We start from the raw sequence: 23,059 nt of genomic DNA, 5'->3' as shown, positions 1-23,059 counted from the left end.
AAAGTCTGAGACTCTTATGTCCAAAAATCCCTTCCCCCCTGCAAAAAAAAGCCAGAAGTGGACCTGTTGCTCAAGTGGTAAAGCTTCAGCCTGGGCAAAAGAAACTCAAGGAGACAGCACTCAGGTTCCAAGTTCAAGTTCCAGAACCTTTCTCCCCGCCCCCAAAAAAATGCATGCTGGTGGCAAACACCTGTTATCGTAGCTACTCAGAAGACAGGTATGAGGATTGAAGTTCATTGCCAGCCCAGGCAGCAAAGTTTGTGAAACGCTTCTCTCTAATTAACCATCTAAAATCCAGAAGTGGAGCATAGCTCAAGTGGTAGATCATCAGCCTTGAGCAAAAAAGCTAAGGCTTTTTTTTTAAATTCAGGGCTCCAGGCACTGAATTTAAGCTCTAGTACAAGCACAAAAGGCACTTCTATGTTTTGAGAGAGAGGGATGGGCTAGAAGGGTAAGAAAACAAACTTCCCTCACAAAGTTACCAGTCTCAGATGGGGTCACAACAAGGTCTTTATTTAAGACATATACAGTCTCTTCAGGGGAGGACCGCATTGGATTCAGCCTACCCAGGAAGTGAGAATTGAGTGTTTAAAATATTCACATCCTCCCACAGCGTCTCACTGGTCCCCATTCTCTCAGTTCCAACATTGCCACTTACACAACCAGAATCCTAAATTGCAAATGACAGACTGGGAATTTAGGCAAGGAATGCAATAGACACACAAAGTACTTGTTTCTTTTTACAGAATGTCCAGGTTTCAGTCAGGTGTCTTGAGCACTAAGAATTTGAACTTGCCATTCTCTTTCCACTGAGCAGCCCCAAAGGAAGTAGTCACTCCCAGGAGGAAGCAACCTTCCGCATCCTTTGTAGTCTTTGCTTGGACTGGGAGAGTGGTTACCCAACTACTCACGACCTTGCTTTCAGTGTTCCCCTCATCCAAAATAAGCCCAGATGATCACAGAAATAGTCCAAGTCAAATTTAAGCCCCCTCCTTAATGCCAAGTCAGTATCACCTGTGTTCTTCCCCAAGCAACATAGATGAACAAATTCTGTCTCTCATATGGTCCATCGGGGGGCCATTCCTCTGGGGACTGACATGTGAATGTGATTGTTATTCATCAAAAGCAGCAGAAATAAACTTAATCAGAAACATCTTCTAAAAGCCCATTAGGTAGCTTTGCTTATAGTCATCCTGGGAAAGCTACACAATTTCAGATAGAGGAAAAGTCCACACACAGAAACATAGCCAAAATTTGCCCACAGAACAAGTGGGAGTGGAAACATTGACGTGATTGACTGCTGCTATTTGTGGAAACTAGATTTCATGTTGTCTTCACACTGATTTGATTTGGCATCTTTTAACAATTTGGAACATTTATAAGCATATTCTCTCTCTCTCTCTCTCTCTCTCTCTCCTCTCTCTCTCTCTCTCTCTCTCTCTCTCTCTCTCTCTCTCTCTCTCTCCTCTCTCTCTCTCTGGTACTGGGGCTTGAACTCAAGGCCTTGCACTCTTGCTTAGCTTTTGAGCTCAAAGCTGGAGCTCTGCCACTTGAGTCACACCTCCACTTCCGGTTTTTTGATGGTTAATTGGAGATAAGAGTCTCTTGGATTTGTCCCCCAGGACTGCAAACCACGAGTCTCAGATCTCAGCCTCCTGAGTACTTAGGGTTACAGGCATGAGCCACCAGTGCCTGGCAAAGTATTTTCTTCATTGCTGTTCCTTTAAAGGTTATCCTTAAATCTGTAAAATTCATTAATACTATTCCATAAACTCCTTTTTCTCCCTCTGGAGATGGTACTTCCCATTATGAGAAATGACAAAATGGGGATTCATAGTAAGATTTCATTTTTTTTTCGGGAAGAGTTTGGTATTCAATGTGGAAACACATTTCCCTTCCATCACTTCTATGGGACTATGCTTCAACAGACTCCCAATACAAGTTCAAAACCAAGTTTTCACTTTAGAATGTTGGATCTTCCTATTCCTTCTACCTGGAATGCTCTTCCCCCAGTATGGTTGGTGCTTCATTTTCACTCCACAGAAAAGCCTTCTGGGATCACCCTAGGTAAAAAAGCATGATCCCTCACCTCACCTTTTCCATGTTGTTTTTCTTTGACATTTCTAAGAAAGATTTTCTATTTTCAGTCCTTTGGTTTCTATTCTTTCTGAGTTCTCTAATGCATGTTGAACTGTGACCCCAGGAAGGTTTCTCTCATATTCAGGGAAGTCATAGGATTTCTCTCCTCTGTGAGTTCTTTGATGTACAGTGAGTTTGGACTTCTCTCTGAAGGCTCTATTACACTTATCGCATTTATAGGGTCTCTCTCCTGTATGAGTCCTTTGATGTATAATGAGATAAGATTTTTGGGAGAAAGCTTTCTCGCACACATTACACTCATAGGGTTTTTCTCCTGTGTGAACTCTCTGATGAATAATGAGGTATGATTTCTGGAAGAATGCTTTATCACATTCATTGCATTCATAGGATTTCTCAAATTTTTCCCTTGTATGAGCTCTCTGGTGTAGCATGAGATAGGACTTGCGGGAGAAGACTTTTCCACATACTGCACATCCATCCGTTTTTTCTCCTGTGTGGATTCTCTGATGAGCACTGAGGCTCAGCTTAAGGGTAAAAGCTCGTCCACACTCTGAACACACATAAGGTTTCTCTCCTGTATGAATTCTTTGATGTCTGCGCAGAGTCGATTTCTCTCGGAAAGATTTGCCACATTCGTTGCATTCAAAAGGTTTCTCTCCTGTGTGTGTTCTCTGGTGCACACTGAGGTGTGCCTTTTGATTGAAGGCTCTTCCACACTCTGAGCATTCATAGGGCTTCTCTCCTGTGTGAGTTCTCTGATGGATGATGAGCTTTGTCTTTTCTCGGAAGGCTTTTCCACACTCATTGCACACATATGGTTTCTCTCCAGTATGAGTTCTTTGGTGGATATTCAGAGTTGATTTCTCTCTGAAGTATTTGCCACAATCAGTGCATTCAAAAGGTTTTTCTCCTGTGTGTGTTCTCTGGTGCACACTGAGATGTGCCTTTTGGTTGAAGGTTTTCTCACAATCAGAACATTTATACGGTTTCTCTCCTTTGTGTGTTCTTCGATGTATGATGAGATTTGTCTTCTCTTGGAAAGCATTGCCACACTCAGTGCATACATAGGGTTTCTCACCTGTATGAGTTCTTTGGTGTATATGCAATGTTGATTCCTCTCGGAAGGATTTGCCACATTCATTACACTCAAAGAGTTTGTCTCCTGTGTGTACTGCCTGGTGTATGCTGAGATGTGCTGTCTTGTTAAAAGTTTCTGTGCATTCTGCCCATTCATAAGATTTCTCTCCTATATGGGTGATCTGATGAACAATTAGGAGGGAATTCGTGCTGAGGGTGATTCTACACTCAGGACATTCATAGGTTTTCTCTCCAGCTTGAGTCATATTATAATGAACAAAGTTCTGACTGTGACTTTTCCCGTATGTATTATAGTCATGCAGCTGTGTGCCATCATTGATCTCATGCCTGCCATGAATTAGGAATTTGCCACATCTATTACATTCATAACATTCCTGAGCTGCAAAGCTCAGATTATTAGGGCTGAGTAAGCCTACATTACCTTTGCAATTCTTCCCATAGGAGTCATTCATATAGGATGCATGTCCTGAAGCAAGTTCCCATGGGCTCTGACAAAGGGCATTTGCAAGTCCATCACAGTTCTGACTTCTCTCTTCAGTCACATTGTTCCCAAGAGTAGATATAGCTTGCCTCTGGTGGGGATTTTGGGTTTCCTGATGCCTTTCCAGAAGTTCTTCAGCCTGCCCATCTTCTAGAAAAAGAATAATAAACCATATTCTGTAAATACACATTTCTCACAAGCGTGTCTCTCTCTTACATTCAGAGTTTGAGAGGGAAAAGTAAATCAAGAGACATTAGAATAGAAAAAAAATAAACATACATAACATAATTGCTTTAAAAAGAGTTGGGAACTTGTGGCTCACACCTACAATCCTAGCTACTGAGGATTGCAGTTGAAAGCCAGCCCAGGCAAGAAAGTCCATGATACTTTTATCTCCAAGTAAGTACTAAAAAGCCAGAAGTGGAGCTGTGGCTCAAGTGATAGAATTCTCGTCTTGAGCAAAAGAATCTCAGGGAGAGTATCCAGGTCCTGAGTTCAAGCCACAGGACTGGCGCACGCGCGCGCGCGCACACACACACACACACACACACACACTAACTCAGTAGAGAAGGTGTAAACATATTTAGGGAGCTGTGACTAGGAAAAGAATATTGGAAGGGTAGTAGATCCAGAATTTGGAGGGAGGGAGGCTCAGAATGCAAAGAGCCTATCAAAAACACTGGAGGTGAACCCTTGAGGTAAATGAACATGGAAGCCCAAGGCCTCAGCCACAGTACAGTCTGTAGTTCCTCATCATCTCACACCAAGATTAGCATGAGACAACAGCTCATAAAACTAAAACCTGAAATTAGCAACAACAATACATATCCTTTAGAGACAAATTTATGATTCTTGAAAGATGGCTAAATCAGACACTGGTGGTGATTCTGGCTGTGATTCTGGCTACACAGGAGGCTGAGATATAATGATCAAGGTTTGAAGCCAACCTGGGCAGGAAAGTCTACAAGACCCTTATCTCCAATTAACCAGCAAATGTCCAGAAGTGGAGTCATAGCTCAAGTGGTAGAGCATTCACTTTGAGTGAAAGCACTAAACAAGAGTGAGAAGCCCTGGGTTCAGGTCCAGTACACACACACACACACACACACACACACACACACACACACACAGTCTATGATGGCTAGGCCTCAAAGACCGCATAGGTCTTAGTTTACTCATCTCCTAAATCAGTATTCTTACCTGTACAACTTGAACTTGGAATTTCCTTCTTTATGATCTCAAGGACTCCCCCTTGCTCCAGAAAGGCAATCACTTCTGGTTTAGTAACAGGATACCCTGTAATAAATGATACAAGATTTGGGTTCTCTGTGTAGCCTTCAGGACTTCAAAGTAATTAAGGTACATTTTAATAAAGCTTCATTTCACGTGGGGCATGAAAATACAAACATCTATTCATTTTAAGAGGGAATAAGAATCTTGAATCCCTAGAACCTGAGGTCAAAGTATTAAAGCACTCTGGAGCTGGCAAGTTATCCTACTGGGAATACCATGAATTATACAGGCCATCCTCACCCACAGACACAAGATGGCTATAATTCTCTAGCATCACATCTCTGTATAGGGTCTTCTGGGAAGTGTCCAGTTGATTCCACTCTTCCTGGGTGAAGTCCACAGCTACATCATCGAATGACACTGATCCCTGCAATTGCATATTTTTATTCAGCCAGTTTGATAAAAAATTAAAGTGATGACATTAGCCTTAATTTAATGCTGCTTTAAAAATACATAGGTAAATATTTATGCAGTACATTAGGACCTCTCTCTCTTTGTGTATTTTTCTCTCTGTGTGTGTATTTGTGTGTATATTTGTATGATCAGCTCAGGATAACTGGAGTGATTATTTTAAGATACAGAGGATATTCTTCAGAAAAGAGCTACCATTTCATCACTTCAAAAAACCTTTCAAAAGGACTGAGGGTATGGTTAAGTGGTGGACCACCTGCCTAGCAAGTATGAGGCCCTGAATTCAAAGCTGCAGTACTGGGAGAGAAGAAAGCCTTCTAAGGTGCTGGTATGTAGCCTTAGTACAATGCTTGAATAGTGTCCACAAGACCCTAGGTTCCATCCCCATCACTGCAAAAAAAAAAACACAAATAAAGCAAAAATTTTTGTACTGCTAAAACAATAAAGAATTCTTACAAATCAATAATATAGATAATCCAATTAAAAACACGAAGAAATATTTCATTAGATAATTTCACACAAATGATATTGGTATTGTCAATGAACACATGAAAATGTTTTCAACATTCTTGGTTATCAGAGAAATGCAAACTTAAGTCATACTAAAATACCAATATGTACTTAAAAGCTAACAATCCTGGAAGTGGAGCTGTGGTTCAAATGGTAGAGCACCAGCTTTGAGCAAAAAAGCTAAGGAATAGCACCCAGGACAAGGGTTCAAACTCTAATAGCAGTGTGCACATGCACACATACCCGTCCCCCTCCCCCACACAAAGGCTAAGAACACAAATTTTGGCAGAGGCATAGAACTACTAGAATTTTCATGTATTGCTGATGGGAGTAAAATGGTACAGATACTTTAGGAAATGGCTTGACAGAATTTATTAAACCTGAAAACACTCTTAGGAGAGAGCATCCCCAATCCCAGGTGTACGTATCTAATTAAAATTCTATACACACATGTCCATGAAGACATGTACAGTATGTACAGTATATTTGTTATTTGTATCAGCTGAAATACAAACATCAGCAGTGGAATAAGATGAATAACTATGGTATTTTTTGTGCTAGTCCTGGGGCTTAAACTCAGGGCCTGGGCACTATCCCTGAGTTTTTTCTGCTCAAGGCTAGTTCTCTACCACTTGAACCACAGATCTGCTTCTTGCTTTTTGGTGGTTAATTGGAGATAAGTGTCTCATGGATTTTCTTGCCTGGGCTGGCTTCAAACCCCAATCCTCAGATCTCAGCCTCCTGAGTAGCTATGATTACAGTCATGAGCCACTGGCACCTAGCTATTTTATATATATATATCTAGGGTTTGAACTCAATTCCCTTCATTCCTTTGGTTTGCTTGCTCAGATGTTGCTCTACCACTTGAACTAGGCCCCCAACCTGGCTTTTCACTGGTTATTTTGGAGAGGAAGTCTCACAGACTTTACTGCCTGAACTGGTTTCAAAACTGAATCCTCTGGATCTCAGCGTTCCTGAGGAGGTAGGGTTATAGGCAATAGCAGCTAGTTTGTGCTACATAATGCAATAGTAAGCAGTGATTTAAAAGAGAGCAAATTAATGGTACATGAAGTAACAAGGATTAGTCTTAAAAATCATTACGCTGGAGTTAGGAGTATAGCTAAGTGGCAAACACTTTCCTTGCATGTACAAAGCTCTGGTCTACATCTCTAACACCACAAAATAATATGAGTGAGTGAAATGAGACTCAAAAGAATAATAACAGGTGATTCTGTTTAAATGACAGACTCAAGAATAGACAAAAAGCCAGGTACTGGTGGCTCATGCCTATAATTCTAGCTCAGGAGGCTGAGATCTGAGGATCACAGTTCAAAACCAGCCTGGGCAGTAAAGTCAGTGAGACTCTTATCTCCAATTAACCACCAGAAAACTGGAAGTGGTGCTGTGGTTCAAGTGGTAGAGCACTAGCCTTGAGCTGAAGAGCTCAGTATAAGCACCCAGGCCTTGAGTTCAAACCCCACGACTGGCAATAAAAAGGGGGGTGGGGGAGAGAGAGAGAGAGAGAGAGAGAGAGAGAGAGAGAGAGAGAGAGGGAGAGAGAAACAATCTATGGTGATATAAATCAGAACCTAGTTACCCCAAAGTCAAGAGTTGTGACTGGAAGAAGCTTCTTTGTGGTGTGTAATTTCCTGCTTTGTGCTCCAGCTAAGGGTTGCACAGGTGTTTTCAACTTGCAGAAATTCATAGACCCGTCCACTTTATATGGATTTCTCTGTACACTATGCTTCAATATGTCTACCTCCAAAGGTTTTTTCATCTGAGGAATATATCCACAAATGGTTTAAGAAATGGCAAGGTAGATTTTGAAATATCCACTTGAGGCGGGGGCTAGCAGTGTACATGAAAGAACAATTCACCAAATATAAAAAGAAAAAAATATTAAAAGTTGCTCAACCACATTAATAAGTAAATAAACACAAACCCCTAAAATGAGATATTTTCAACAATAAAGTGACAAAGCTTAAAACTATGAAAAAAGGACTCAATGTGTATTTTAATTCATTACTAGTGGATATGTCAACTTCTATTAACATTTCAAAAGGCAATGCCTATGAAAGTTCAAAGCAAGATGAATTTTGAACTAGATATTTTAAGAATGCTCATCTCTGTATACAAAGACAGATCCAGAGATATTGCTAGATAGTGTAACAGAAGTTACAGAGTGGTCCTTCACTATGAATCTTATTAATCATGGGATAAGCATACAAGAAAACAAATGCAGGGGCTGGGAATATGGCCTAGTGGCAAGAGTGCTTGCCTCCTATACATGAAGACCTAGGTTCGATTCCTCAGCACCACATATATAGAAAAGGCCAGAAGTGACGCTGTGGCTCAAGTGGTAGAGTGCTAGCCTTGAGCAAAAAGAAGCCAGGAACAGTACTCAGGCCCTGAGTTCAAGCACCAGGACTGGCAAAAAAAAAGAAAAGAAAACAAATGCAGCTGTTAAAATACCGCAATGTGGCCAGGAACCAGTGGCTCATGCCTGTAATCCTAACTACTTAGGAGGCTGAGATTTGAGTGAGAATCATGGTTTAAAGCCACCTCAGACAAACAAATCTGAGATATTCTGATCCCCAAATAATCAGTAAAAAGCCAGAAATTGAGGTGTGGCTTAAGAGATAGAGAGCCAGCTGTGAATGAAAAAAGTCAAGCCAAGGACGTGAGGCCTGTAGCGAAAACCCCAGTACCAGTATGCACAAAAAAATACGTTCAATCTCTAGTAACACACACACACACACACACACACACACACACACACACACACACAAACCAGGACAGCTGGACATGTTTGTATACCTGTAATCCTAGTTACTCAGGAGGTGAAGACAAGAGGATTGAGTTTCGAGGTCAGCATAGGCAAAAAGTTAGCAAGACTCTATCACAAAACATACCAGTGACATGTGCCTAGCTACTCAGATTATGGGATAATACCTGGAGAATCAAGATTCAAAGTCAGCCTTGGAAGAAAAGCCTAAAAGACTAAATTTGCAATTAACTGACACAAAGCCAGGCTAAAGGAATGGCTCAGGAAGTAGAGCACAAGCCATGAGCAAAATGCCATACAAGAGCATGAGGCCTTGAGTTCAAGCCCCAGTTCTGGCACGCACACACACACACACACACAAACACACACACAAATTGCTGGTGTAATAATTATACCAATGGTCTCAGTTATTGGAAAGCAGAGGTAATCAAGGTCCAAAGCCATCCAGGGAACGTTGCCTTAAAACCTCATCTGGAGGAAGTGGAGCTGTAGCTCAAGTGGTAGAGCACTAATTTTGAGCAAGAAAGATCAGGGACTGTGCACAGGCTCTGAGTTCAAGCTCCACCACAGACAGACAGACAGATAGAAAGACACACACAGACACACACACACACCCCATCTGTGAAACCAGCTAATAAAAGCAAAAGTTACCAGGGGTATGTTTCAAGTGGTAGACCACATGCCTAAGAAGCGAAAGTACCTGAATTCAATCCCCAGTACTACACATATGTACACACATAGACACAGAGATACACAATCTCTATGCGGCTGGGCATGGTGGCACATGCCTATCACCCTAGCTACTTGTAAGGATTGTGGCTCAAGGTCAACCTGGGCAAAAGCAAGACCCTGTCTCAAAAACCACCTGAGTGTGCTTAGCACATTCCTCCAGTTCAAGCTATTTAGGTGGTATATGTAGGAGGATCACAGCTTAGGCTAGCCTGGGCAAAAGACCTAGACCCTATCTACAAAACAAACTAAAAGCCAAAGATTGGTGATGCGGCTCAAGTGGCACAGTGCCCTCCTTGCTAGCATGAAACTCTGAGTTCAATATCTGAGCCAATATGCTGGTGCATAATTATAATCTCAGCACTAAGGAGGCTGAGGCAGGGTGATTATGAGTTTGGTATGGATTACATACCCAGATCCTATCTTAAAAAACAAAAAGCCACGCTCAGAGAGACAAATGACACATGTTTCCTCTCATATGTGGAAATTAGATCTAAAATACATAGGAACATGATAAATTACCATGAGACCAAAAGAGGAACGCTTAGAGGAGGACAAATGCACAATGCCTATGTGCACCTGATCATATACAATAATATTTATAGAAATGAAACAATGAAAAAAGGAGCCAGTTACAATGGCACAAGCCTGTAATCCTAGCTGCTTGGGAGGCATAGAACTGGGGATTTCAGTTCAAAGCCAACTTGGGCATAAAAGTTGGCAAGAGGAAGATGCTGGCATGCAGGTAAGGTACAGCATGTGAGTCTGTCAGAAGGAGCCCTCAGTGAAGGCAAACCCTGGGCCAGAAGGAGAATGGCATCACTCAGGCCCTCAAGGTGACCCTGAAGCAAGACACTTGTGGAATGAGGCACAACCCTGCTAAGAAGTTCACAAACTACTGGTGGAATGAGCCCTTCAACAAGACTGCAGCCAATTTGGTAGTCGAAACTGGACAGGATTGAGTACTGATAAAGCACCTTTCTGAAGAGACTGCCAATCACAAGTGCTCCAAACCCAATTTATTGTATCAGACGTTTGTGAAGACAGCCACACTGACTTCAGGTGGAGAGAAACCAGACAAAGACTTGGAGTGCAGCAGTGATGAAGATAACCAGGGACCCATACCTCCAAAGATTCTGACAGATGATGAAATGCGGCTCCAAACCTGTGAGTGGTGAACAGCACAGGAGGCTGCCCGCCTTGGGATTACAATGAAGGCCAAGCTTGCTCAGCTAGAAGCCCAGGAACAGGCCTTCTTGACTTGTCTTAAAGGCCAGGACACTGGGAGCGCTCAACAACAGACTGAGAGCAAACCTACCCCTCAAAAAGAAAAAAAAAAAGCATCTTTCTGAAGCAGAAAGACCAAGTAACAATAGCAACTGAAAATTCAGGTGAAAAGTACCTAGAACAAATTATTCAGAACTTCAGGAAGAGAAAGAAGAAGAGAAACAACATCAAGGACAACTCTTAGAGGAGAGAGAGGAAATGACTGTAGGGTATGAGGAGGAAGAGGCTGTAGGAACAAGTGAGCTTGAGAAACTAAAGAGCAGAGAACAATCCAATTGGTCCCTCAGGAAAAAGAAGAAAAAGAAGAGGCAGCACCACGAAGAGGAGGAAATGGGAGTCTTCACTGACGGAGAAAGAGGTTAGAAGGCTGCAGATAGTGTCAGTACAAAAGATGTGGGGAGTAGAGCACACACTGACATGCACATCAAAAGCAAAAAGAAGAGACATTGTAAAAAAGAGGACTTGAACACAGAGGAGGAAGGAGGGCTGGAGACTGCTTTAAATGGCAGGACTAGGGAAGCAGAAAGCAGAGCCAGAGTGATGGCAGAAGTATGAAAAGCAAGAAGAAAAGAAGAAAGCATCAGGAAGGGCAGGAGGAAGTTTTGGGTATAAGTCATGAAGATGAGGATGATAGAACTATGGAAGTAAAGAGCAGCGGCAAAAGACAGTGGTCACTCCTAGAGGAAGAGAGAGCTGGAGTCAACAGTGACCAGAGAGTCAAAAAGAAGAAATTGAAAGAGAGACTGAAGGTCCAGTCAAGGGCTCAATCAGTTATTTCCAGTTGTAGCCTCCAGAGAGAGCTAGGTTGAAGCAGGATTTCTCATTTCCCAAGGATGAAACTGAATTCTGGAACCCACAGTTTGCTGAGAGAACCAAAGTGCCACACCTTTGCTGAGAAATTCTCTTCTTAGCATGGCCTAACAAAGAGCCAGGAAGCTAAAAGACAAGGAATGCTGGGGGCTATGGGTAGAAGAACACAGATAGGGGTATATGCATTTGCAGGAACATCTATTTTAAAGAAGCTGAAAATGTAAAAATAAATAAAAAACAAACAAATAAATAAGTGTTGGCAACAGTCTATTTCAATCAAAGATTAGACACCTATCACGCCCAGTGACAAAGGGAAGAACAAATAGGATAACAACCCATGCTATTCAAGTCATTCAGCAAGACCCTAACTTGAAAATATCCAAAACAAAAAGAAGATGGATGTGTGGCTCAAGTGGTAGAAGACCTGACTAGCAAGCATAAGGCTCTGAGTTCCATCCCTAGTACAGCCATAAAACAAAACAATAAAGGAGCCAGGAGCAGATGGTTCGTGCCTGTAATGCTAGGTACTTAAGAAGTGGATATTGGGAAGACCTCAATTCAAGGCCAATCTGGACAAACGTTAGCGAGAGCCCCATTTCAACAGTAAAAGCTGGCATGGCAACAGTGTCTGTCATCCCAGTTTATACTGGGAAGTGTAAAGAGGAGGTTCATGATCTAGGCCAGTCCAGAAAAAAAAAAGCAAGACCCTATCTCTCCCCTCCAAAAATCCCCCAGAGGCTTAGCTCAAGCATGTTAGTACCTGCATAGCAAGTGTTAAGTCCTGGATTCAAATCCTAGTATCACACAAAAAAGGATGGGCATAGTGATGCATGTCTGTAGCCCAATTATGTGGGACATGAAGGTTGGAGGCTCATGGTTGGAGTTTGGCCCAGGCAAAAAGCACAAGACTTTACCTAAAAAGTAACTAAAAATATACCTGGCACTGGTGGCTCACACCTGTAATCCTAGCTACTCCAGAGGCTGACATCTGAGAAACATGGCAAGAATGTGTGTGAAACTCCTATCTTCACTTAACCACCAAAATGCCAGAAGCTAAAGTGTGGCTAAAGTGGGAGAGCACTATCCTTTTTTATTTTTTTGTTGGGCATAGGGGCTTGAACTCTGGGCCTGGGTGCTAACTTCTGAGCTCTTTTACTAGTGCTCTAACGCTTTGAGCCATAGCATCACTTCGAGTTTTCAGGTAGTTAACTAGGGATAAGAACCTCACAGACATTCTTACCTGGGCTGACTTCACATTACAATCCTCAGGCTTCAGCCTCCTAATTAGGATTGGAGGCATGAGCTACCAGTGCCTGGTAATATATTTTTTATTGTATTTTAACTGTGACCTAATCACCTAAGAGAAGTATAGCCTTTCTATTTGTGGCATCATGTCCATAAAACAAGTTTCAAATCTGTGAGCTTTTTGGATTTAAGATAATGGCAATTTGTACTACTATTATAGTTATTCTGTAATGGGAAAGTAGAGTTGGAAAAAAGCTTTAGTGAGCAAGCTGTAGCAAAAGGAAGGTTTATGTAAATTATGCTTTAGAAGTATATGTAAATATAAGGTGAAAGAACAAAGTAAAGAGATGTATAAGCAAAAATTAATCAAATTCACCTTAAAATTAGTTATCTGGAATGACTCAGGATTAGTCTCTTTTTAGTTCTATTATTTTTCTTTTCTTTTTTTTGTGCCAGTCCTTGGGCTTGAACTCCTGGTCTGGGTGCTGTTCCTGAGCTTCTTTTTGCTCAAGGCTTGTGCTCTACCACTTGAGCCACAGTGCCAGGCTTTGAGATAAGTGTCTCAAGAACTTTTCTTTCCAGGTTGGTTTCAAACCACAACCCTCAGGTCTCAGCCTCCTGGTTAGCCATGATTACAGGAGTAAGCCACCAGCACCTAGCTTAATTCTTTTTCTATATGTTTGATGGTGGGAATAGATTTCAGTGACTTGTACATGCTTATGCACTACAAACTGAACTGCAGCCTCAGGCAAGTTTCCCTTTTTAGAGTGCACATTCCTCAACAGTTTGAGGTGGCCCACACCTGTAATCCTAGCTATGTGGGAGGCTGAAAATAAGAAGATCGTGGTTCAAGGCCAGCCCAGGCAGAAAAGTTTGTGAGACTCTCATCTCAAACAGGAACTGTGTGTAGCATTGGGTGCCTATCATCCCAGCTGTAATGGGAAGCCCAAAACATGCAGATCAAGGCCCAGGGAACCAGGGCAAGAAATGAGACTCTATTTAAAAAAATAACCACAAAAAAGAACTCAAATGCAAGTGCTAGTGGCTCATGCCTGTAATCCTACTTTCTCTGGAGGCTGAGATCATGGTTCAAAGCCAGAATGGGCAGCAAAGTCCATGAGAGTCTTATCTCCAACTAATTACCAAAAAGGCAGAAGTGGAGTTGTGGCTTAAGTGGTAGAGCATCTACCTTGAGCAAAAAACACTAAAGGACAGGGACTAGGCCCGGAGTTCAAACCCTAGTACCAGCACAAAAAAAGAAAAATGAATTGGGGGTGTGGCTCAGTGGTAGAGTGCCTGCTTTGTAAGCACAAGGCTTGGATTTCATACCCTAGTACAGCCAAAAAAAGAAAGAAAAGAGAGAGAGAGAGAGAGAGAGAGAGAGAGAGAGAGAAGGAAGGAAGGAAGGAAGGAAGGAAGGAAGGAAGGAAGGAAGGAAGGAAGGAAGGAAGGAAGCTGGGTACCAATGGCTTGTGCCTATACTCCTAGTTGCTCTGAAGGCTGAGATGGATCACAGTTTGAAGCCAGCCCGAGCAGAAAATTCCATGAGACTCTTATCTCCAATAAACTACTCAGGAAAAGCCAGAAGTGGCACTGTGGCTCAAGTGGTACAGTGCTAGCCTTGAGCACAAAGAGGCTCAGGGACAGTGCCCAGGCCCTGAGTTCAAGCCCCAGGATCATCAAAAAAGGAAGGAAGGAAGGAAAAGGGGAAGGGAGGGAGAAAAAGAGGGCAGGAAGGATAAGAAAAAATTGTTTTTTTGGTTTGTTTTTTTTGGTGTGGTGCTGGTGATGAAACCCAAAGGTCTCCACAGGCTAGGCAGTGTTCTACAACTGAGCTACACTACCAGTGCTTTGTTTCTTCAGATAAGAGTCTCACTATGTAGCCCAGGCTGGCCTTCAACTCCAAATCCTCCTGCCTCTGTCTCTGGAGTGCTAGGACCACAGCATTTTCCACCCCTGCTAGCCAGAGTCTGAATCTTTTAGTACCATTTCTATCTCACGTCTGAAACAAACTGATACATAATCTAGACTTATAAAAGCAAAGTAAGAAGAAAAGAACTGAAAATAGGCAAAGACAAACATCATGAATTCTGAATTTAAGAACAAAAGCAGCCCTGTACGTTTCTCAGGATGTACTGAAATTGGAGATTAGAAGTAAAAATGTTTCAGTAACGAAATTGAAGGTATGAAGTTTACTGATTCTTCCAGCCTATCAAGGTTTTGTCCATGTGAGCCAGATCACAAGAAACTTTTATACAGGCATGGCTATGTGAAGTTACATCCCTTTAGTTCTTCACTGGCAGGATACCTTTGGCTGACACAAGCTGGTAGCTTATGCCTGTAATCCTAGCAACTCAGGAGGCTGTGATATGAGGAGCATGTTTCAAAGCCAGCCTGAGCAGGAGAGCCCATGAATCCCTTTTCTCCAACTAACCACCTAAAAACTAGAAGTGGAGCTATGGCTCACGTAGTAGAAAACAGTAACCTTGAGGGGAAAAGTGCAGGGACAGCATCCAGGTCCTGAGTGACCAGGCTCTGTGACCAAAGAGGGAAAAGGCATTTTAAATAACAGCTGAGCAATCCTAGCCCTGTGTTTCCCACAGGATTGTTGATGGGGAATTGACTGACCCAACAGAGGAATAGCTGATCAATTTCAGGAAATCTTTTCTTTGGAAAATGTGTTTTTTAAGATATAAATTTATTGTTATTATTAAAGTGTTATACAGAGGGGTTACTGTTTCATAAGTCAGGTAATGAGTACATTTCTTTTTCTGGACAATGTCACTTCCTTCACATTCCCTCATGCTCACTTTCTCTAACTGAGCTAAATAAATCAAGTGTGTATCCTTTCTTTTATGAAGTTGCTTTTATAAGGCTCAGAAAAGTAACCACAGCTCAATATATAAAGAATCCTATAATCTACATATATTTCAACCTTGACTTTATTTTACTTTACTTCCCCAAACTTAACTTCATATGCTTTTTGTTGTTCTTATTTCATAAATTTTTTTAGGGAGGAGGAGCTGGAGACAGGGTCTTGCTATGTAGCATGAGCTAGCCTAGAACTCTTAATCCTCCTGAGTTTCTGAGTTCTATGATTACAAATGCATGCCATCACACAAGGTTCTGTTTGTATTTATACCTATCCATTCAGTAGTATCAACAGTAATGCAAAGCTGGGCATCAGTGGCTCTTTCCCGTAATCCTAGCTACTCAGGATGCTGAGATCTAAGTATCATGGTTAGAAGCCAGCCTTGGCTGGAAAGCCTGAGACTCTTATCTCGAATTAACCACCAAAAGGCAAGAAGTGGATCTGTGGCTCAAGTGCAAAGCCTCATCATTGATCAAGAAAGCTAAGGAACAGTACCCAAGCCCTGAGTTCAAGCCCCTAGTATCAGCACACACACAAAAAAGTGCAATAGCATGAAACTCATATTCAAATAACATGAAACTCATATGTATAGCAGGCATTGTCTTAAACACTTATCTTAATTGATGTCTAAAATAACCATGCAAGGTAGGTACCACCACCATCATCATCTTCTTCTTCTTCTTCTTTTCCTTCTCCATTTCACAGTCAGGGAAACTAAGGCATAGAGGGGCTAGACAACTTTACCAAACCTTGCAAAGCTGTTAAGAGGTAAAGCTAAGGATACTGTGGTCTTAACTAATGTACATTTTTTCCTTCTTGTTTCTACATATTCTAACATAGGAAAGGGGTGGGGTTGGGGGGGGGGGAAGCAAGTAATAACTTACCCGGAACTCAGTCATGTTTGACTGTGGTGAAGAGAAGGCAAAGGCCTAAAAAGGCAGAACTGTTGAGAGGGAGGAGAAGAAAAGAGAAGAGCTGCAGATGGCAAGGAATGCCCAGACTGAAAGTTCACCAAATCACCAGGCCAGAAATCCACACATGCCAGCTGGTAAAAATGGCCACGCTATAGCTAAGAAAAAAGGGAAAGGACATTTGTTTTCCCCCACAGATCCCCATCACCCAACAACACATTCGTATCATGGACTTCATAGGCCATTCTACATTCCCAACCAGATTCCCCAGCGCTGACTCAGAATCCTCCCTCCACCCAAAATATTCCCTAGGGCCCCTTCTTTCAACATTTACAATACAGACTCCATCACTCAATCTATAGACTCCGCTCATCACACCCCCTAAATACTCCCATCATTCACTCCCCCCAACACAACTCCTCGGTCACAGACTCCACAGACCCTCATGTCTTATCTCACAGACCCCCATCAGCCCACTTACAGCTCCCTTCTCAGACTCATTACTCAGCTCCGAGCCCCTCCCAAGTACTCACCCTATAAATTCGTGTCTTTGAAGAATCCACACTCGCAGTCTGTGTCACTCCGCCCCACAGAGTACCAGCCCTCTCACTTCCGCTCCGAGTGAACTCTGCCCTCCTTCATCCCCAGCTCCAATCCTAGAATCCGAATTCTTATTCTGGCAAAGTCTCCTTAATGTTTCCAAAATCAGTCCTAACTTCCTGTGATAGCCACTTTTTCGCCCTTTACCCCGGCCTCGTCAGTCACTATATTTGCTCATGCGCAGTAGCCCTTCCTGAAGCCATTGATGCTGGCAGCTTAAATTATTTTGATTACCACAATGATCGTATTTGGGGGGCAAAAAAATGGCCGCGTTAATAAGCCGACTTGTCCTGGGGGCAGACATCTTTACAGCTTTTACAATTCCGTGCAGAGAGAGTTTATTTCGAAGAGCCGAGATTTTAGAAGGCATTAAAAATAAAATTTGGCACTAAAAGTGGGGACTACGGTGCAAAGGCAGGCTAATTACGGGTTTGTTTTGTTTTGCAAATCGAGAGTTGAGGACCACCCCCTCCCTCCGCCGGGTGAGGGAGGCTGGAATGGTACAATCCTCCCCGGTAACTATTCCAGGAGAAAGGAATCGGAGCAGAGAACTATCCATTTCTATACCGCCCAGTGCCTCTTCGGAGACAAGGAGGACTGGGGCTGGTAGTCCTCTTAAGGAAATATCACTAGCGAGTCAAATACTATGAGGCTGGCTTGAAGAAGGTCCGGGTTGGTACGGTCCGCTATGGGAGATACCAAGTGCAGATATGGAGAGGGGGGAGGTGGCGGTGGCAAAATTCTATCCTCAGTGAGAGTCGTTAGAGGAAAGCTACACCTGTAAGCACTGATACACAGAGATTCGGAGACAGAAGCTTAGGGACAAAGGGGACCGGGCAAGGTAGGACCTTAGAGACTCAGGAAGAAACCATACCGAATTGACAGTAACCCCGCCAAAATCAAAGTCCTGGGAATCTGCTGCAGAGATTTGGGAAAGCTGAGATGAGATGTCAGGGTCCTATTCTCCGCCCCCCCCCACCACCCCTGAGTTCCTATGGGAAGGGGCTGATCAGGGTCTCCCAGAGCCCGGAGACTGGAGACAATGCTCAGGGTCAGAACTTCAGACACCTTGCCTCATTAATTGAACTCTTATAATTTGACCAGACGAAAGACAAAATGTCAGGCTATTAAAATAGAGAATACTTTCATTAGTGAGACTATCCCAAAGACAAGGAAGTGGCCCTGAAATTTTATATGGATGGACCAACAAAAGAGTCAATCTTGAATCATAAGGAAGGATGCATAGATTACTTACCTTAGAATGTGAAAAAGAATTGGAAACTGATAAGTACTGTGTCCCCTTCTAAAATTACTATATTGAACCCCTCATATGATGGTCTTTGAGAATGAGACCTTTGGGGGGGGTGCAGTTAGATGACTTCATGAGAGTGAAGCTTTTTTCCCATGGAATTATGGCCCCCAAACCTTGATTTTGGATTTCACAGCCACCAAAACTGTGAGAAAGCAAGTTCCTGATTCATAATCTACTCACACTGTGATATTGTGTTGTGGTAGCCAGAGATGACTAAGGTAGAGTCCTGCATAGTTAGTACTTACCTGGAACACAAAGGGACAGAGTTTGAGGTGACACAAAGGAATAACCATCCCTACTTTTCAGAACAGAGCAATCACTCATGTGCAAGTCCCTTATTTAATCCTCAGTATTGAAAAAATAAAACAAGGTACTTTTTGTTGTTGAGGAAGCAAAATATGCATCGCATCAAATCTTTACTTATTTTAACATGCACAATTCAGTGTCATTTGGTTCATTAAGTGTTTTGCAACAATTACCACTGTCTGGTTACAGACCATCTTCATCACTTCCCCTCAAACCACACAGCCATTAAGCAATCATTTCCCATCCTGCTTAGTTCCTATCTCCTGGATACCTCATGATCTGTTTTCTGTCACAACGGATTTGCCCACTGGGAATATTTCATCTGAATCAAATGATGCATTCTATGGAATTTTGTGGCCAGCTTTTTGCCCCCACATAGCAGAATGTCTGTGTTGTTTATTGTGTGCCACTGAAAAAGAATACCATATTGGGCTCACGGTTTTGGAGTCTGGGAAGTCCAAGACATACAATATCAGAATATGACCAGGACCTGGGTTCTAGTGGCTTACAAGTGTGAGTCAGGAGGCAGAGATCTGAGAAGTGTGTTTTGAAGCCGCCTTGAACAGGAAAGTGTGAGACTCTTAATTCCAATTAACCCCCTCCCCCCAAAAGGAATTAAAGCTATAACTGAAGTGGTACAGTACCAGCCTGGAATAAAAAAACTAAGGGTTAGCACCCAGGATCTGAGTTCAGGCCTCAATACCAGCAGACACACACACAAAAATCTGGCCAGGGGGCTGAGAATATGGACTAATGGCAAGAGTGCTTGCCTCGTATACATGAAGCCCTGGGTTCAATTCCTCAGCACCACATATATAGAAAAAGCCAGAAGTGGCGCTGTGGCTCAAGTGGTAAGAGTGCTAGCCTTGCCACTAGGCCATATCAGGATATGGCCTAGTGGCAAGAGAGCTTGCCTCATATACATGAGGCCCTGGGTTCAATTCCCCAGCACCACATATACAGAAAACGGCCAGAAGTGGCGCTGTGGCTCAAGTGGCAGAGTGCTAGCCTTGAGCAAAAAGAAGCCTGGGACAGTGCTCAGGCCCTGAGTTCAAGCCCCAGGATTGGCAAAAAAAAAGAAAAGAAAAGAAAAATCTGGCTAGGGTCTTGTTGCATACTATCACTGCAGGAAATAAGTAAGCATGCTCTAGATAGGGCAAGAGAAATCAGGAGATTTCATCCTTTCTCATCAGGAACCCACTCTCCACATAACCCACTCTTCCTATAATGGGATAATGACAAGGAAAAGGGAAGTGTTTCTGGAAATAATCCTGAAATGGAGGGCTACCAAGGATGTTGTGGTGTCATGTAGGAATAATGATACCAACTTGAAAGGAACTTGGCAAGACAAAGTTTACTTCTGCAGAAGGAAGGACCATCAGACAAAAATCTGCCAAGCAAATATTCAGAACAGGCAGGCTGCTCCCTTTTTACCCCTAATCCAGCAGGCCCTGCCCCTCTGCTCAGATTGTCTGAGTTCAGGTTGACATGCTACAAAAAGCCATGGCTTAATTAACGAGATGTGACTAAAATTAAAGGAGCTTCCAACAGGATGTCTTAATGAAAGTGCAACAGGAAAAGCATATAAATAAAATGCCATTAACAAGGGCCAAGCCACCTGACCAAAACAGGATCAGAAAAATAATTCTCCCAAGATTAACAGTAAGGAAGCCAATTACTTTGATAAAGAAGCTTTTCTCACAGAAGGCAGTCAATCAACTGGCAAAATTATCCTAGAAGATGTTCAACTTGTGGGACTCAGAATCAGGAACTCCACTGTGACAGATTGACATACCAATGATCGGTGAATATATATATGGTCACCTCCATGCCTCCCCAGCCTGAAAGAGTATTAATATCAGTACTTGAGTGAACCCACCTTGGTGGGTGAACCCACCCGCCTAGCTGGCCAGGGACAGTTGTTGACTAGGGTTCCTTCAGACCGATGGTAGACACCATGAACCCTCTGGGACTGAACACAAACAGAGGAGCAGTTCAGGCCCCTGGAGCAAGCCACACAGGCCAAACAGACAGCCTGAATCTTCCCCTGAAGTGCAATTGTCAGCCATGTGGAAACAGCAGTAGCTGTGGTTGCACTTGGAACCACAGAGCAAGACGACATCTTTCTAGTTCCATTGCAGAGCCAGTTCCAGGCCTGACATTTTAGCTGAAGTGGCTAACACATTACTAAGGAGACAAAATGAAGACCAGGAGGTAGGGCTAGGAGCATAACTCAATGGTAGAGCACTTACTTGCCTAGCATGTGTAAGGCCCTGGAAAATGACCTTGATTTTTGGAGCCACAGGTTAGTAAAAAGAATTCATAGAGCTGGGCATGGGTGACTCACTCCTGCAATCCTAATCATGAGCCTGAGGTCTGAGAATCTTATTGGAAGCCAGCCTAGGCAGATAAAGCCAAGAAACTCTTATCTCCAACTAACCAGGACAAAAGCCAAAAGTGGAAGTATTGCTCAAGTGGTAAAATACAAGCCTTCAGTGAAAAAGGAAGGCAAGAGAGCAAGTCCCAGAGTTCAAGCCTCATTACCAGGGCACATACAAAAACGAAAGTATCAAGACATGAAATTTAAAAATCAAAGGTGGTGCTGAGAATGTGGCTTAATGGTAGAGTGCTAGTCTAGCACACATGAATCCTTGGGTTCAATTCCTCAGTACCACATAAACAGTGGTGCTGTGGCTCAAGTAGTAGAGTGTCAGCCTTGAGCAAAAGAAGCTCAAGGACAGTGCCCGGTCCCTGAGTTCAAGCCCTAGGACTGGCTAAATAAATAAATAAATAATCAATCAATCAATCAAAGGTTATCTGGCTACCAGTGGTTCATGCTTATAATCCTAGCTACTAAGGAGGGAGAGAACTGAGAATCATGGTTCCAAATCAGCCCTGGTAGGAAAGTCCATGATACTCTTACCTCTAATTAACCACAAAAAGCTGCAAAGAGAAGCTATGGCTCAAGTGAGAGAGTGCCATTCTTGAGCAGAAAAGCACAGGTAGGGCTGGGAATATGGCCTAGTGGCAAGAGTGCTTGCCTCCTACACATGAGGCTCTCGGTTCGATTCCCCAGCACCATGTATATGGAAAATGCCAGAAGGGGCGCTGTGGCTCAGGTGGCAGAGTGCTAGCCTTGAGCAAAAAGAAGCCAGGGATGGTGCTCAGGCCCTGAGTCCAAGGCCCAGGACTGGCCATGAAAAAAAAAAGCACAGGTACACTACCCAGGCCCTAAGCTCAAGCCCCAGGACTGGCACAAAAAAAAGAGCAGGGGGTATTAGAATGAGCTTAAAGAAAAATAATAATAAGCTAAGTAAAGAAACACTATGCTGCCATTACTGCTAAAACTGATGTGAGGTAGGGATGACTGTGAATTGTGTTGGTTGGCTGTTCCTTTGCATGGGCCTGATTGATAAGTTAACTTTTTTTTTCTCTCAGAGGATGGTTTGACCAACCCAGATGCCTCTCAGTAGACGAATGGATCAGGAAAATGTGGTACATATACACAATGGAATTTTATGCCTCTATCAGAAAGAATGATTGCCCCATTTTTAAGGAAATGGAAGGACTTGAAAAAAGTTATACTAAGTGAAGTGAGCCAAACCCAAAGAAACATGGACTCTATGGTCTCCCTTATAGGGAATAATTAGTACAGGTTTAGGCAAGTCATAGCAGAGGATCACAAGAGCCCAACAGCTATCTATACCCTTATGATCACATAAGATGATGCTAAGTGAAATGAACTCCATCTTATGAAAACGATTGTTATATCACTGTTGTAACTACTTTCAACGTCCCATGTGTATCGGTAGCTTCTATTATTGATGATGTTCTTGTATCACCTTCCTGTGGTTGTACCTACACTATCTCTGTAATCTTATCTGAGTATATTGGAAACCGTGTATACTGGTATTAGAACTAGGAAATTGAAAGGGAATACCAAAATCGAGAGACACAGGGTAAAAAAACAGACAACTACAAAAGCAATACTTGCAAAACTGTTTGGTGTAAGTGAACTGAACACCTCATGGGGGGAAAGGGAAAGGGGGAGGAGGGACAAGGTAACAAACAGTACAAGAAATGTATCCAATGCCTAACGTATGAAACTGTAACCTCTCTGTACATAAGTTTGATAATTAAAATTTGAAAAAAAAAAAAGAGGATGGTTTGAATTAGGAGTAGGGGAACATCTCACCACCAGATTGACTTCTACATTCCATTGGGGCCTGGATATCTTCCTGTCCTCTGTGACGTGTGTGTGTGTGTGTGTGTGTGTGTGTGTGTGTGTGTGTGTGTGTCCTCCACAGAT

General features: G+C 42.7%; 1 protein-coding gene and 1 pseudogene across 3 annotated transcripts; one reads left to right on the top strand and one right to left on the bottom strand.

Moving 5' to 3' along the window:
• Nucleotides 1-1,624: 1,624 nt before the first annotated feature.
• Nucleotides 1,625-17,790, bottom strand: LOC125343342 (zinc finger protein 182-like). 3 transcript variants are annotated; one of them, XM_048335698.1, is made up of 6 exons: nucleotides 17,066-17,790; nucleotides 16,506-16,690; nucleotides 5,213-5,339; nucleotides 4,880-4,975; nucleotides 3,620-3,829; nucleotides 1,625-2,063 (listed from the first exon to the last, which is right to left on the bottom strand). In XM_048335698.1, exons 2-6 carry the CDS (start codon nucleotides 16,518-16,520, stop codon nucleotides 2,059-2,061), a joined length of 453 nt encoding a protein of 150 aa, XP_048191655.1. In that variant the 5' UTR covers nucleotides 16,521-16,690; nucleotides 17,066-17,790; the 3' UTR covers nucleotides 1,625-2,058. The 3 variants fall into 3 exon arrangements, with proteins under 3 accessions (XP_048191655.1, XP_048191653.1, XP_048191654.1); XM_048335696.1 differs by having other exon boundaries at nucleotides 1,625-3,829; XM_048335697.1 differs by lacking the exons at nucleotides 16,506-16,690; nucleotides 17,066-17,790 and having other exon boundaries at nucleotides 1,625-3,829; nucleotides 5,213-5,478.
• On the top strand, nucleotides 9,358-11,454 carry LOC125344040 (annotated as a pseudogene).
• Nucleotides 17,791-23,059: the final 5,269 nt, after the last annotated feature.

This window comes from Perognathus longimembris, chromosome 28, assembly GCF_023159225.1.
Source record: "Perognathus longimembris pacificus isolate PPM17 chromosome 28, ASM2315922v1, whole genome shotgun sequence".
In the NCBI taxonomy this organism is placed as follows: Eukaryota; Metazoa; Chordata; class Mammalia; order Rodentia; family Heteromyidae; genus Perognathus; species Perognathus longimembris.
This window is presented reverse-complemented; position numbering and strand designations above follow the sequence as displayed.